Source organism: Tursiops truncatus, chromosome 4 (genome assembly GCF_011762595.2).
Source record: "Tursiops truncatus isolate mTurTru1 chromosome 4, mTurTru1.mat.Y, whole genome shotgun sequence".
NCBI lineage: Eukaryota > Metazoa > Chordata > Mammalia > Artiodactyla > Delphinidae > Tursiops > Tursiops truncatus.
The window spans coordinates 61,691,907-61,705,285 of NC_047037.1; the positions used below are offsets into that span (position 1 = coordinate 61,691,907).

The window sequence follows — 13,379 nt, forward strand, 5'->3', positions numbered from 1 at the left end:
ATGTTTTTTCAGAAAGTATTGGCTGTTTACTTCCAAATTCATTTTAGAATCAGCTTGTCAAGTTCCACCAAAAGAAATTTCTAACCTTATGATTCTGACGAGGATTACATTGAATCTTTCAATCATTTTTAATTTAATTGACATCTTTACATTGTGAGTCTTCCACCTTATGACCATTTGGTGTAACCGTTTATGGAATAACTTTCTATAAAGTTTTATAATTTCTTCTGTAGAGACTTTTCATCTACTGTTAGATTTACTGTCACAACTTCATATATTTTAGCATAACAGGGCTATTGTTAATGATATTTTTATTTATTTAAATTTATTTTATTTATTTATTTATGGCTGCATTGGGTCTTCGTTGCTGCACGTGGGCTTTCTCTAGTTGCAGCGAGCGGGGGCTACTCTCTCATTGAGGTGCGTGGGCTTCTCGTTGTGGTGGCTTCTCTTGTTGCGGAGCATGGTCTCTAGGTGTGCAGGCTTCAATAGTTGTAGCACGCGGGCTCAGTAGTTGTGGCTCGCAGGTTCTAGAGTGCAGGCTCAGTAGTTGTGGCACACAGGCTTAGCTGCTCCGTGGCATGTGGGATCTTCTCAGACCAGGGCTCAAACCCATGTCCCCTGCATTGGCAGGCAGACTCCCAACCACAGTGCCACCTGGGAAGCCTATTAATGATATTTTAAAAATTTTATTTCTAACATGTACAATGTTTACTGTAAAGATTTTTATGGAAGTCTTCTATTTCTACTATGCTGACAGTTTTCTCATGAATGAATTTTATCATCTTTTCTTCCTTATTCTATTTTTGTCATAAATTTTATTGATATTAAATCAGCCTTGAATTCTATGGGTAAATGCAACTTGAATCTGATATATTATCTTTTTTGTATATTGTTGGATTTTTTTTTATTTATTAGTGTTCACAATTAAGACTGGTCTATAATTTTCCTTTCCTTTCTTATGTTTTTCTACTGAGTTTAGGTATCAAAATTTTGCTAGCCTTATACAGTGAGCTGAAGTAGCTCCCTTTTTTCTATTCTCTGTAAGAGATTAATTGGTATTGGAATTATTTCTTCCTTAAATGATTGCTGGGCACTTACCAGTGAAGCTATTTGGGCCTGTAGTGTTTCATATGGGAAGATTTTTGACTATTCATTCAGTTTCTTTAGTGGTTAAAAATCAATGCATGTCTTCTATTTCTTTTTTTTTAAATTTATTTCTTTTTGGCTGCATTGGGTCCTTGTTGCTGCACACAGGCTTTCTCTAGTTGCGGTGAGCAGGGGCTGCTCTTTGTTGCAGTGCACGGGCTTCTCATTGCAGTGGCTTCTCTTGTTGCCGAACACAGGCTCTAGGCACACAGGCTTCAGTAGTTGTGGCACGCTGGCTCTAGAGCACAGGCTCCGTAGTTGTGGTGCACAGGCTTAGTTGCTCTGCGGCATGTGGGATCTTCCCGGACCAGGGCTCGAACCCATGTCCCCTGCATTGGCAGGTGGATTCTTAAGCAATGCACCACCAGGGAAGCCCTTGTTTTCTATTTCTTACATCAGTTTATTAAATTATATTTTTCTAGGAATTTATCCATTTTGACTAAATATTTAAATCTTCAACAAATTAATTCATAATAGTTTCTTATCTTTTTAATGCCTGAAGATCAGTAGTAATATCCCCCTTTTCATATGTGATATTGATTAGTTGTGCCTTCTCTGTTTTGAGATATATTGTATAAAAGTAGTTTGAACTACAGTAACTTGTGTCAGCTAAGTATTATTAATATGCACATACTAACACAAAATTATTAGATACATATCACAAATGTTGCCATCACAATAACTTGTCTTATTTTTATTTGACAATATAATATGTTGATCTATAGCCAGTCTTGGCATTTTAGCCATGGAACATGCAATTGAAAAGGTAGAATAGGATCACAGAAACCAAGAAGAGAGTTTCAAGAAGAAAAGCAAAGCCTGTAGTGTCTAGGAAAGTTCAGGAGAGGGCAGGTTGGAAGTCTTAGATTTGACAGAAATAGGTCTTATTAACAGTGGTCAACCTCTTAGTCTCATTTAAGACTTATGACCTGAAGTTGATTTCTTAAGACACCTCTGGTTTCAAAATCTACCAGGCATCAGAGGTAAAGTTTTAGAATTCTTAGCTAGAGAAATTACAACTGTGTTCTTTTTTTTTCCATTTCTTTAAGTTATTACTTTAAGCTCAAGGGTAAATTCACTGGCAGAGAATTCGGGAAGCCTTTGTTCCTTCCATTCATCCTGTAGATATCATGGCCTAAATCCAGAATTTTAGTGCTTTCATTTTCTAAGAATTCTGAATTACCTTTCATATCAAAATCTGATTGTTTACATGATGCTTTTCTAATTTTACTCATTTGCAATATGTCTTTAAATTGTGGCCCTTTATTGAGGTTTCCTGAAATGCAGTGTAGAAGCTCATGAAAATATTGAGGTAGGTGATCATACTTCACGTCTGTGGAAATTCTATTTAATTTTAACATTGAGGATTATTTTATATTTTTCTTTCATTACAGGAGCTTGTGTCCCTGAAGCCCTGTAAAGCTGCAGAGCTGGTTGCTACTCACTTTTCTGAACAGATTGAAACAGTCATTAAAAAACTTCAGGTAAACTTCACAAAATATACTGGGAAGAAACATCTAGTGGAGAGACAATTATTGAATATCCACCTATTTTGACTATAGCGATTTCTTCAGTTGATAGTTGTCTTTTAATAGCATTTTCTACACATTGTGTGTGTGTTTGTGTGTGTGTGTGTGTGTGTGTGTGTGTGTGTATTTGGAAGCAATTGTGTGATAAGCTCTGAGTCTAGAAATGAGGGAGTTCATCTTTGTGCATAACAAATATTAACATCACAGAAATATTTTTGGAAATACAACCTATAGTTACCTAGAAATCATAATCCACAGAGGTTCCTCTCCCCCCATCCCCCCACCTCTCCATATCTTTTGCTATAGTGACTGCAACCATATTCTCTTCAGGGTTCATGTTATTTATTCAGACGTTTGTCATCCTCCTACTGGGTTAATGCTGACTATTTTTTAAAATTTATTTTATTGTTTATTTATTTATTTTTGGCTGCGTTGGGTCTTTGTTGCTGCGTGCGGGCTTTCTCTAGTTGCGGCGAGCGGGGGCTACTCTTCGTTGCGGCACGCAGGCTTCTCATTGCGGTGGCTTCTCTTGTTGCAGAGCACGGGCTCTAGGTCCATGGGCTTCAGTAGCTGTGGCACTTGGGCTCAGTAGTTGTGGCACATGGGCTTAGTTGCTCTGGGGCATGTGGGATCTTCCCAGACCAGGGCTCGAACCCATGTCCCCTGCATTGTCAGGTGGATTCTTAACCACTGCGCCACCAGGGAAGTCCCAATGCTGACTATTTAGAATTTTTCTCGGACAATCTTAGCTAGAATACAGGTATATTAATGCTGAATATTGAGATGCTCAGTTTGAAGTACTATTTAATGGACCTAGAATTTCACTTGTCACTACTGTGACAGTGCTAGTAGTGAGTTTTGCTTATTACCATTATGGCCACAAGTGGTAGAGATAGAGAATAGGACAAAGACAGGAACATGTAGCACAACCCAGAGTCCTCAAGTAGCAGTAATAGTAGTAGGGGTTAGGTATGCAAGAAGGAAACCAAAGCAGTGAGTGGGAGGCAGCTGACATGAGACAGAGATGTGGAATTCATTCATTTACATAGTACCGTGGTGCCACTCTGTACCCCACAGTATAGTAGGCTCTGGGGGGCACAAATAAGAATACAGTCTTTTTCTTAATTTTTCCTGTGGAACAGAGAAGCACTTATATAATGACAGCACAGTGTTATAAGCTCTGCACCAGACATATGTAAAAAAGTGCTGTAGGAATAAGAGGAGAGAGTGACAGACTGTGTGAGAAAAGCAGACGAGTTCCCACATATGCCTGAACTGGGTCTTGAATAATTGGTATCAGTCTTCTAGGCAGAGAATTGGGAAGGGCATTCTAGATAAAGGGTCCTGGGTATGTAAAGACTTGATGAAGTCTGGAAGCAACATGCATATTCAGAGGATGATGTGGTAAAGACGATGTTGGAAGAAGCATCAGATTAAGCTTACAATGGTATATTGGAGGGAAGGAGTTAAAAGTATAGAGACTGGGAAATAGACCTTTGGGGCTGATACTGAACAATCTTATATGTAATGCTAAGAAATTATGTTATATCTTCTGTGTGCTGGAGAATTACTGAAGTTTTTTAAGCAAAGGAATTATACCATTAGATTCATTTTATAGAAAATTAATTCTGTAGTATGGAGAATGGACTGGCAAAGAGAGCAGATGGAGGAGAGAACAGTTAGACCAGTTGGAAGGCAAAAGGTCTCGGCAAAAAACGGTGAGGACAGGATGAAAGCAGTGGCAGTGGAGAGGACAGGTCGAAGATACGTTTGTGAAATAAAATGTATAGGGCTTGGAAATTAGTTGAATGTGATGGGTGGAGTTAAAAACGACTCCCAGATGTAGGGTTGGTTGTCCAGCATGATGAAGTCCATTAAATCAAGATAAGGACTCATCCACTAATTCAATAAATATTTATGTACCTGCTGTGGGCCAAAACCACGATAAAGTGCTAAGGATACAAAAACATATACAGTTGACCCTTGAACAATGCGGGGGTTAGGGGTGCCAACCCCAGTGCAGTCAAAAATCCTTGTATAACTTTTGACTTAACCAAAAGCTTAACTACTAACAGCCTACTGTTGGCTGGAAGCCTTACCAATAACAGAAACAGTCAATTAACACATGCTTTGTATGTTATATGTATTATATACTGTATTCTTAGAATACGTGAATTAGAGAAAAGAAAATATTATTAAAATCATAAAGAAGAGAAAATACATTTACAGTACTGAACTAAACTTATCAATACTGTACATTTATGTCATCTTTTTATAAGATGAATCATCTGTCTGTCAGTACCCATATCAATATTGTCTTAAACAAAGTACTGTTATACATATTACTAACACTAGACATCAAAAATGAAAAGATGTGAAAAAGAAATTTGTATTTATTTACAGGTATAACAATTCATACATTGATAATGAAAAAGCAAATGTTTGCTCTATGGTAGTCTAGTGTAATTGATATGATTGCTTCACAGTAGCCTAACGTATACACCAATGAGTGAATTGTTATAAAATTTTTATAGCATACAGTATTACAGTCATATTCATGACACAGTATTGGAAACATTGTTACTTTTTTAAAAAAACACATGTGATGGTGGGTTGACATGCAGTTTCTCCAATTACTAGAGAGTGGGGGAGAGAGAGGCATATTTTATATTTATTATCACTCATGCCTATGTAAGGATAGACTAGTATCTACGTATATTTTATGCATTCATGACATACCTAACTTTTTCTTAATTTTTTCACTATTGCTGGGCTATGTGGTTAGCCTGCAGGTTTTTTCAAATTGTTGCAAATCTTCCAAATTTTTTCCAGTATATTTATTGAAAAAAATTCACGTGTAAGTCAGTCCACTCAGTTCAAATCTGTGCTCTTCAAGGGTCAACTGTAAATGTATCCCTGTGCTCAAGAAGACAGGTAAGCCAAAAGATAATTGTAGAATAGTTTGACTTGAATGATGATAGAGGACTGCCCAGGATCCTGAGGAAGTACATGGAGGGTCATCCAGTCCATTCTAGTGAGGGGGGTACATTTCTGCTAAAACTACACTCAACCCACAGAGCATCTCCGCCTTTTAAAAGAGCAATTTTGATGAATCTTCTTGTCTATAGTGATGTTATTGTCATTTAAAATATAAGATTATCAGACTTCCCTGGTGGTCCAGTGGTTAAGACTTCTTGCTCCCAGTGCAGGGGGCCCAGGTTCAATCCCTGGTCAGAGAACTAGATCCCGCATGCCGCAACTAAGAGCCCTCATGCTGCAACTAAAGATCCCGCATATGACGATGAAGATCTTGCATGCTACAACTAAGACCTGGCACAGCCAAATAAATAAATAAATATTAAAAAACAAAACAAAAACTACATTTTTTTAAAAAAATGTAAGATTATCCATTGCAGGATTTTCTTTTTCCTACAGGCTTTAAAATATTTAGAGGTAGAGAGGCTAAGTAAATGAATATAATGTCATTCATTAGACAAATATATAAAAGCTGAAATAATTTACACACACAAAAAAGGTGGCTCTTGACCATGGACTATTTGTGGAGTCTTACACATTCCTTTTAAAGAAATGAAATATTTTTTTATTGCAGAGCTTTATTGATTGTATAAGAATCCCACACAAATTTTATAAATTACCTTCACTTTTGATGGCAAGAAATATGCCTCCGACCAATTATTTTCAGAATTCTTGAAATGAAAAATAAGCCAGAATATTAAGGTATAACCAGAAGGAAAGCCATATAAAATAAAACAAAGTGATAGGCCAGGAAAAAGATAGAAAATCAAAGACTGATAAATATATTTAAAATGTTATATTCTAAATGACACTAATCCTTTTTGGTTTTGAGATCCCCTGCTTTTTATAGGTGAAGTAGAATGTGTCAAAAAATAAAGAAAAAAGGAAAACAAAACTATAATAATTTTTGCTTAGCTTTCTTAAGAACTTAGAAACATTATTAATATTCATATAGTATTCTAAGATTTATCTCACTTAATTCTCACCTCTGTCCTGTGCAGGAGGAAGAGAAGATATTGGTGTTCTCTTTTTCACATAAGTAAACCAAATGGCTTACGAGAGTCAGTGACTTACACAAAGTCACATAGCTAAAAAGTGGAAGAAACAGAAGCTAGACGTTTTGCATATTAGTTGCTAACTTGTTTGCCATCTCTTCTGTAGTTGATTATATTGAGGAGTTAATGAGCTTTTTTGGTACTGGTTGTTGTTTGGGCCTCAGCCTCCCACCGCACCTAGATTAACTGTCTCACAGTTGGCTGTTGTCACAAGGAGGACCAGGTGAGGCAGTGTGTACCCGTCATTGTAGCCAGAGCAGTTCAGAGCACCTGCCATTCCAAGGGTCTTCATGCTGGGAACTGTTAAGGGATTTGTCTCAATAGAGGGCCTTTTTTTTTTTTTTTTGGCAGGGGTGGGGTACCAATAACCAAGGTGTTTGACTTTCTTCTACTCTCAAAATTGAGTATGTGACAATGATTAGAATTACTGAGAGAAAATGACCTCCAAATGATTCTTTAGAATTCCTTAGATCTGTACAGAGGGCATAATGGAAGTAGTCATATGCGTGTGTGCTTTTTAAAGGGATATTCTAGAGTTATTTACCATGGCATAGTTTGAAGAATTCGTTTTAATATTTAATTGTATTTTTTATTGTTTTCCTCTTCAGAACCAGGTTTTGCTTTTCAAATTTTTGAGGAGTCTTCTTGACCCAAGGTATGTTAATAAAATTTAGTTTTTCATAATACATAGATGAGAAATCAAAGGAAATAAATTGAGTTGAAGAAACTGGCTCATGATATCCAAATAGTATAGTCAGCTCTTGATTTTTAATATTAGCAGGAGTAATAGTTACAGAGATTATTCTAAATACATGATTGGAAAATTGATTACATCTTGAAGGAATACTTTTGTTTCCATTTGAACATGAGCATACATGATGAGTTGTTATCAATGTAAAGAAAATAATGAAGGTGTGCCATGAGGACATGTTTCAGGAAGAGTTTGATGACCATCTAGCTTCCGCTGTCTCTGGTAGCATCACTCCTTCTGATTCCTTTTTCCATGCTGTAGATTGATAGCTTTACTTTTCAAAGTAAACACCTAGTTCCCAGCCCACCTCTAAATGTATTACCTTTTATTTTAGTTTATTTTTATTATTATTATTATTATTTTGCGGTACGCGGGCCTCTCACTGTTGTGGCCTCTCCCGTTGCGGAGCACAGGCTCCGGACGCGCAGGCTCAGCGGCCATGGCTCACGGGCCCAGCCGCTCCGCGGCATGTGGGATCTTCCCGGACCGGGGCACAAACCCGTGTCCCCTGCATCAGCAGGCGAACTCTCAACCACTGCACCACCAGGGAAGCCCTGTATTACCTTTTAAACTTTTATTTGAATTGTTTAGTTTTAAATAACTTTCCTGGAGGTGTGAGAAGGAAAGTTTAAATGTTTTTTTAAGTGCTGCTGTAGTACTCATCAAATAAAAACTAACCCAAGGAGATGATGAAATTAGTAATGGATTTGTTAGCAAAGTAGCTCCATATGTGAGATCTTAACGTCTTCCTGTGACAACGTGGAGTACACTGGGAGCTGAGTGTAGTATTTAACATCCTCTAAGACAGTCACTCTTAACCAGAATTGTGTGTCACAATAACCTAAGAAATTAAAAAAATATAGTTGCCTGGCCCCAACCCCACAGAATCATTGTGATATACTTCTAGAGTTAAGCATCACTGGCCTAAATGTAATATTCCAGGGTGACATAGCTTTCACATCACACATACAAATTTTTAAGTTGCATTAAAATGTACACTAGCCATTGGAAATGGTCATATACTTACTTTAGAGATAATATTATAAAAATAGAAAGTTTTGGTAATTCTAGTATTCTGTGCTATTTTTAAATACCAAAATACCAGGAGTTTTGTGGATTGTAATAATTTTTTGAAATTTCAGTCATTTAAACCTTAAGCAGGCTACGGTTCATTTAAATTTAGTCATACAGATGTGCATATGTAGATGTTGAGAAGAGCAGTCTGACTACATACCCTCCTGAACTTCAGTTCAATACCTTTTCAAAGTATCTGTGCTTTAATTCCCTGTTCTCAGAAATTACTGAAGCTAGACATCTATTTTTATTTTTATGAATCATTTGTACTTCCCTCAGATCCAGTTTGGGCCCTAGTCTACCCCTAGAATTAACTAGGAGATACCTTAGAATTAGGGTTAGGGGTAAGAGGGAAGGAAGAGAGCTGGGAGAAGGATGGGGGAGCTGGGGGTGGAGCTGAGAGAAGGGGGAGGGGGCCGAGGAGGACTGAGCTAGATGGAAGAGGAAGGAGGGCCCAGCCCTTTCTCTGGAGCCCCTGTACCTTTTTTCCCATAGCAAAATTCCTTCTGTTCCTCTTTTGCTTCCTCCAGTGTCAGATCCATTCTCTTAGGACCTGACTCCTCTCCCCCTAGGATAATTTATTTTAACCAAGTCCTTGTTCTCCATCCATCCTACCTGGAGAGACTCAGGCTGGAAGGACAGAGAAGCTCATCTTTGAACTCGACCTTTTCTCACATGTAACAAAGTACAGAAGACAATGGTGACCAAATCTTAATTTTTTTAATTAAGGAAAAATATTAGGTAATATAAATATCAATATAGTCATTTGCTTTGATATTGAATTTAGTTAAACTTCACAGTAATAAAAATGGCAAATCACAAGAGTATCAGAGGTCTTCCATGGAAAGTCTTGCTCTGTTATTACCTATACCTAGATTGTAAATATGTTATAGGTAAGATCCTTTAGAAGTACTATGAAAGTTGTTTTGTTCACTAGCGAACCACGAATAATTTTACATTTACTCGGTGTATTTTATCTCCCTAAACTAACTCCAACCCAGGATAATTAACTCTAAGTTAACTTGTCACCCATTATTCCTTTCTGTCCTATCAGTTCAGCTGCAAGGCCCTCTCTCACCTACTTCAGAGAGAAGCAGTGCACCCACAGTCCTGACTCTTCCCTCTCTCCCAAAAGCAATATGACCCGGAATGTCCTCGCTCTTGACAACAGCTAAATGGCCAGCTCTGCTTTAGCCTAGAGAAATGAAGAGTTGACAGAGATTCTCCCCTTGACCAAACTTTAGTCAGCCTCCTCTGAGCCCTCTGCTCCACTAGGTCTGACCTTGGGCTTCCATCTCTGTTTTTGTAGAGTCTGTTTTTAGCAAGAATCCTGTTAAGTCAGTTTAGCTAGAATCCTCACCCTCAATATGTGATCAGCCTTGATATCTGTCCAAATTTCTCTCACACACACACACACACACACACAGCCAGGTAATATGTGATCATCCTGGCCTGCCTTCAGCAAGAATTCTGTTAGGTCAGTTTTTCAAAGAATTATCCTACCCTCCTAGTAATTCTCCATCCATTGACTGCCCCACTCCCACCCCATGGCTATAATCTCTACTTTTTCTTGTTGTATTTGAGTTGAGCCCAGTCTCTCTCCTTTACTGCAATACCCCATTGTAGTGTTCCCTATCATGAGAGTCCGAATAAATTCTGCTTTACTGTTTTAACAAGCATCATGGATAAGTTTTTCTTTAACAGAACCTTGAATTAACAAGACAGATAACTTTAGCTCCACCTTTAAAAAGAGCACTCTTTCAAATTGATCCACCATATCCAGGATGCCAAAAATCTAGTAGTGTTCCGCTTTGAGAGTCCCAGTCCAGAATCCATCATATTGTATTGGCCAAAAAGTTCGTTCGGGTTTTTCCGTAAGATGTTATGGAAAAACCCTAACGAACTTTTTGGCCAACCCAATACTTTATCCTCTTATTTTATGTCTTATATAGGAGGCAGGCGTCCATTAAGATTATGCTGTAAATTTATTTTAAATTTGATGTTTGGCATTTCAGTACAATCATTTTTATATAAACAGTATTTTAAATGATGGTGTCCCAGACTAACCCATAAAAGCCTGTTTGACCCACAATGTAAGTAAATAATACCAGTGAGGGGAGGGGAAAATTTTTTTTTCTTCTACCCTTCTGTGTCCTAGACAGATTGAGAAGAGAAAAGCATACAAATTTATTGAGTGTTTTATGTGACCCGGGAGTCTTCATAAGGAAATGAAGACCTGAAGACGTACTTAAACCTGAGCGTTTTGTGCTAGGTTTGATGAAGGGTAGAAAGTCATAGGCAAATGTGATGGGACTGAAGGATATGAGCTAAGGATGATAAACTGGGGGAGACTTAGCAAGACGTGTTTGTTTGGATTCCTCTGAGTGTCCCTCCATTTTCAGAGATGAGGATGCTCCTCTCCTCCAGAAAGAGAGAGTACCTTTCCTAAGATGGTCTTATGATCTGCTTCACAGGAGAAGGGGAAGGGCAGAGAGTCCTTCCTGCACCTGACATTTCTCAAATTCCTTGAGCTTAAAATATTCAATATGCCAACATACCATATTTTGGGGAAGCATGTCCTGAACCCCATCACTAATAATACGTACATTGAATTCTGGATTGAGGGGGAGAGCAAGGTTAAGAAGGTTGAGTTCAGAGGAGGTGCTTCTTGAGCCTGCCTTAGACAAAGTTTTGAATTATAGAAAGTTTGTCTTTGATGCCCTTTGAACTCTGCCTCCTTCCACTCTGTCCTCTTCTTTCAAGGGTTGCAGGGTGCACACACTTCTTTAAGCTCTACACTTTATAAGCACACTCGGATATACAGTATTGTGCCTAGGTAGATTTTTTGAATCTAGAATTACCTTCTTCTATGCCCCAATCAAAACAATCACAACTAATTGCTAATTGCTTGTCAATGCGACACTTTTACAGTGGGAGTGTACAATTAACATATGAATACAATGAAGTATACACAATGATGAAAACACCCTTTTCCAATACCATTTGACCTCAAGGGTAAGAAGAAAGGTTGTGTGGACTAGATTACATTAAGTCTCTGAATGATTTCCCATCACACTTTAGCCTTTGTAAATGAGTACGCTTGTTAACTAATCTCAAGTAAAGGATTAGAGTCTTTCCAGGTACTGGGAAAACTGAAGTGGGAATCTAGGGGAGTATAGAAAAAGGTATTTAGGGACAAAAGAATATCAAGAATAGGTAGACTGGTACTGCCTAGCAGTTTTTCCTGGCAGACAGCTTCAGACTATTTTTGCCTTTGATTCTTCCCTTTCTGTTCTTCTTAAGCAATAGGATTTTTTTTTAACTTTCAGTTTTTTCCTTTCATGAAGCTCCTATAGCAGCATTCTAGAGAGTAGAGAAAATGAAAGAAAGTTATTTTGAGATGGTGACTGCTTGTATATATGTGTCATAGCAGAAAATTGCTTTTTTTGCTCTTGCCCCCAAACCCTGAGTTAGTAGGATCCTCATTCCTGTGTGTGTGTGTGTGTGTGTGTGTGTGTGTGTATAGTTTATGCACATTTGATTTAACATTTATATGTATTTATTGAGTTGTTTCTAAAGGAGTGACTTATTTTGTCAACAGCATGTTTTAGGGAACTAATAATCTAGTTGAATTCTCATGTGTATTTCTCTATTTTCTTTATCCAATTTCTTTAAGTTACCTTTGCTCTGTAAATAATGTCCTCTGTAGAATTAATTGACCTACAAAGATATTGGTGGCATTTGTATGTAGAAAGATTAGATAGTTTTGAAGGGAGGGAGGTTAATCCTCCAGAAACAAATTATTTGCCTGAATTGAGGCCAACAGCCTGGGAGAAAGGGTTTGCATCCTCTTCCAATTCCCTTCTTTGGGACAACTGCTACATAAAGCCCTACCCCACGCCCACTCCCTGTGTGCATTCCTGCTGGCCAAGATTTCTCACAGGACTTCTCCTGATATACTTACATCCAGATGCAGGTCCTTTGTGCAGTGGGGATGTTTGAAGGATAATGCTAAAGGACACTGATGGTTTTTGTGGGGCTATGAGCTTCATAAGGAATAAAGAGAATGTGCAAGTGTATTTATAGTCACAATATTTTCCTCAGTACAATTTTCTTGGTAATGTCCATTTAGCCTTTGTTAACAACGTCCTGGAGGCCTCTGAAATATATGGTATGATTTTCTTGCAGGAAAATAACACATGAAACGTTGTACTGTATTTCTAAGTCTTTAATCAAAATAAAGTAAAAATTGAACATTGCTAAGGAAATGAGTATCTTTGCCAAGGAGCAAAACATAGATTATGGAAATGGTTATACATTGGATTTAAATTGAATCTGTCACTGTTTCTGTGGATGATTCTGAAGGGATATTTTAAGATATTGACACAGTGTTGAAATAGCATATTTCAAAGTTAAAAAAAATAGAACATTATATATATTCATGAACTTTGACATATAAAAATGCATTCCTACCTCAGTGAGTGCCGTCTGCTTGGCCAGGCTCACCACCAGATATCGTTATCTTTGTTAGTATTTTTGCCAGCAGCTCAAATTCAACCTTCTAAATCCTAACACATCATCATCTACTAATCTTCTTTTAGGTAAATGGATGGATGGATAGATAGTTTACATGCATTTATATCTTTATTCCTTAATTTAATAATTCTTTATAATGAGATTGCTATCTGCTAAGCAATGTGTGAGAGGTTGAAATGGTTCAAAATTATACTCAAAATTATACTCAGTCTAAACCTGTTCCTCCTACTTTATTTTCTCTCTTAGCAA

The 13,379-nt window shown here is 37.6% G+C and overlaps 1 protein-coding gene across 3 annotated transcripts in view; it reads left to right on the forward strand.

Moving 5' to 3' along the window:
• Positions 1-13,379, forward strand: part of VPS8 (VPS8 subunit of CORVET complex) — a 304,464-nt gene that overhangs the window by 169,054 nt on the left and 122,031 nt on the right. For all 3 annotated transcript variants that reach the window (XM_073803975.1, XM_019946111.3, XM_073803976.1), the window contains exons 34-35: positions 2,544-2,633; positions 7,378-7,424. In XM_073803975.1, the coding sequence (XP_073660076.1) occupies positions 2,544-2,633; positions 7,378-7,424 (137 nt within the window). The remainder of the gene's footprint in view (positions 1-2,543; positions 2,634-7,377; positions 7,425-13,379) is intronic.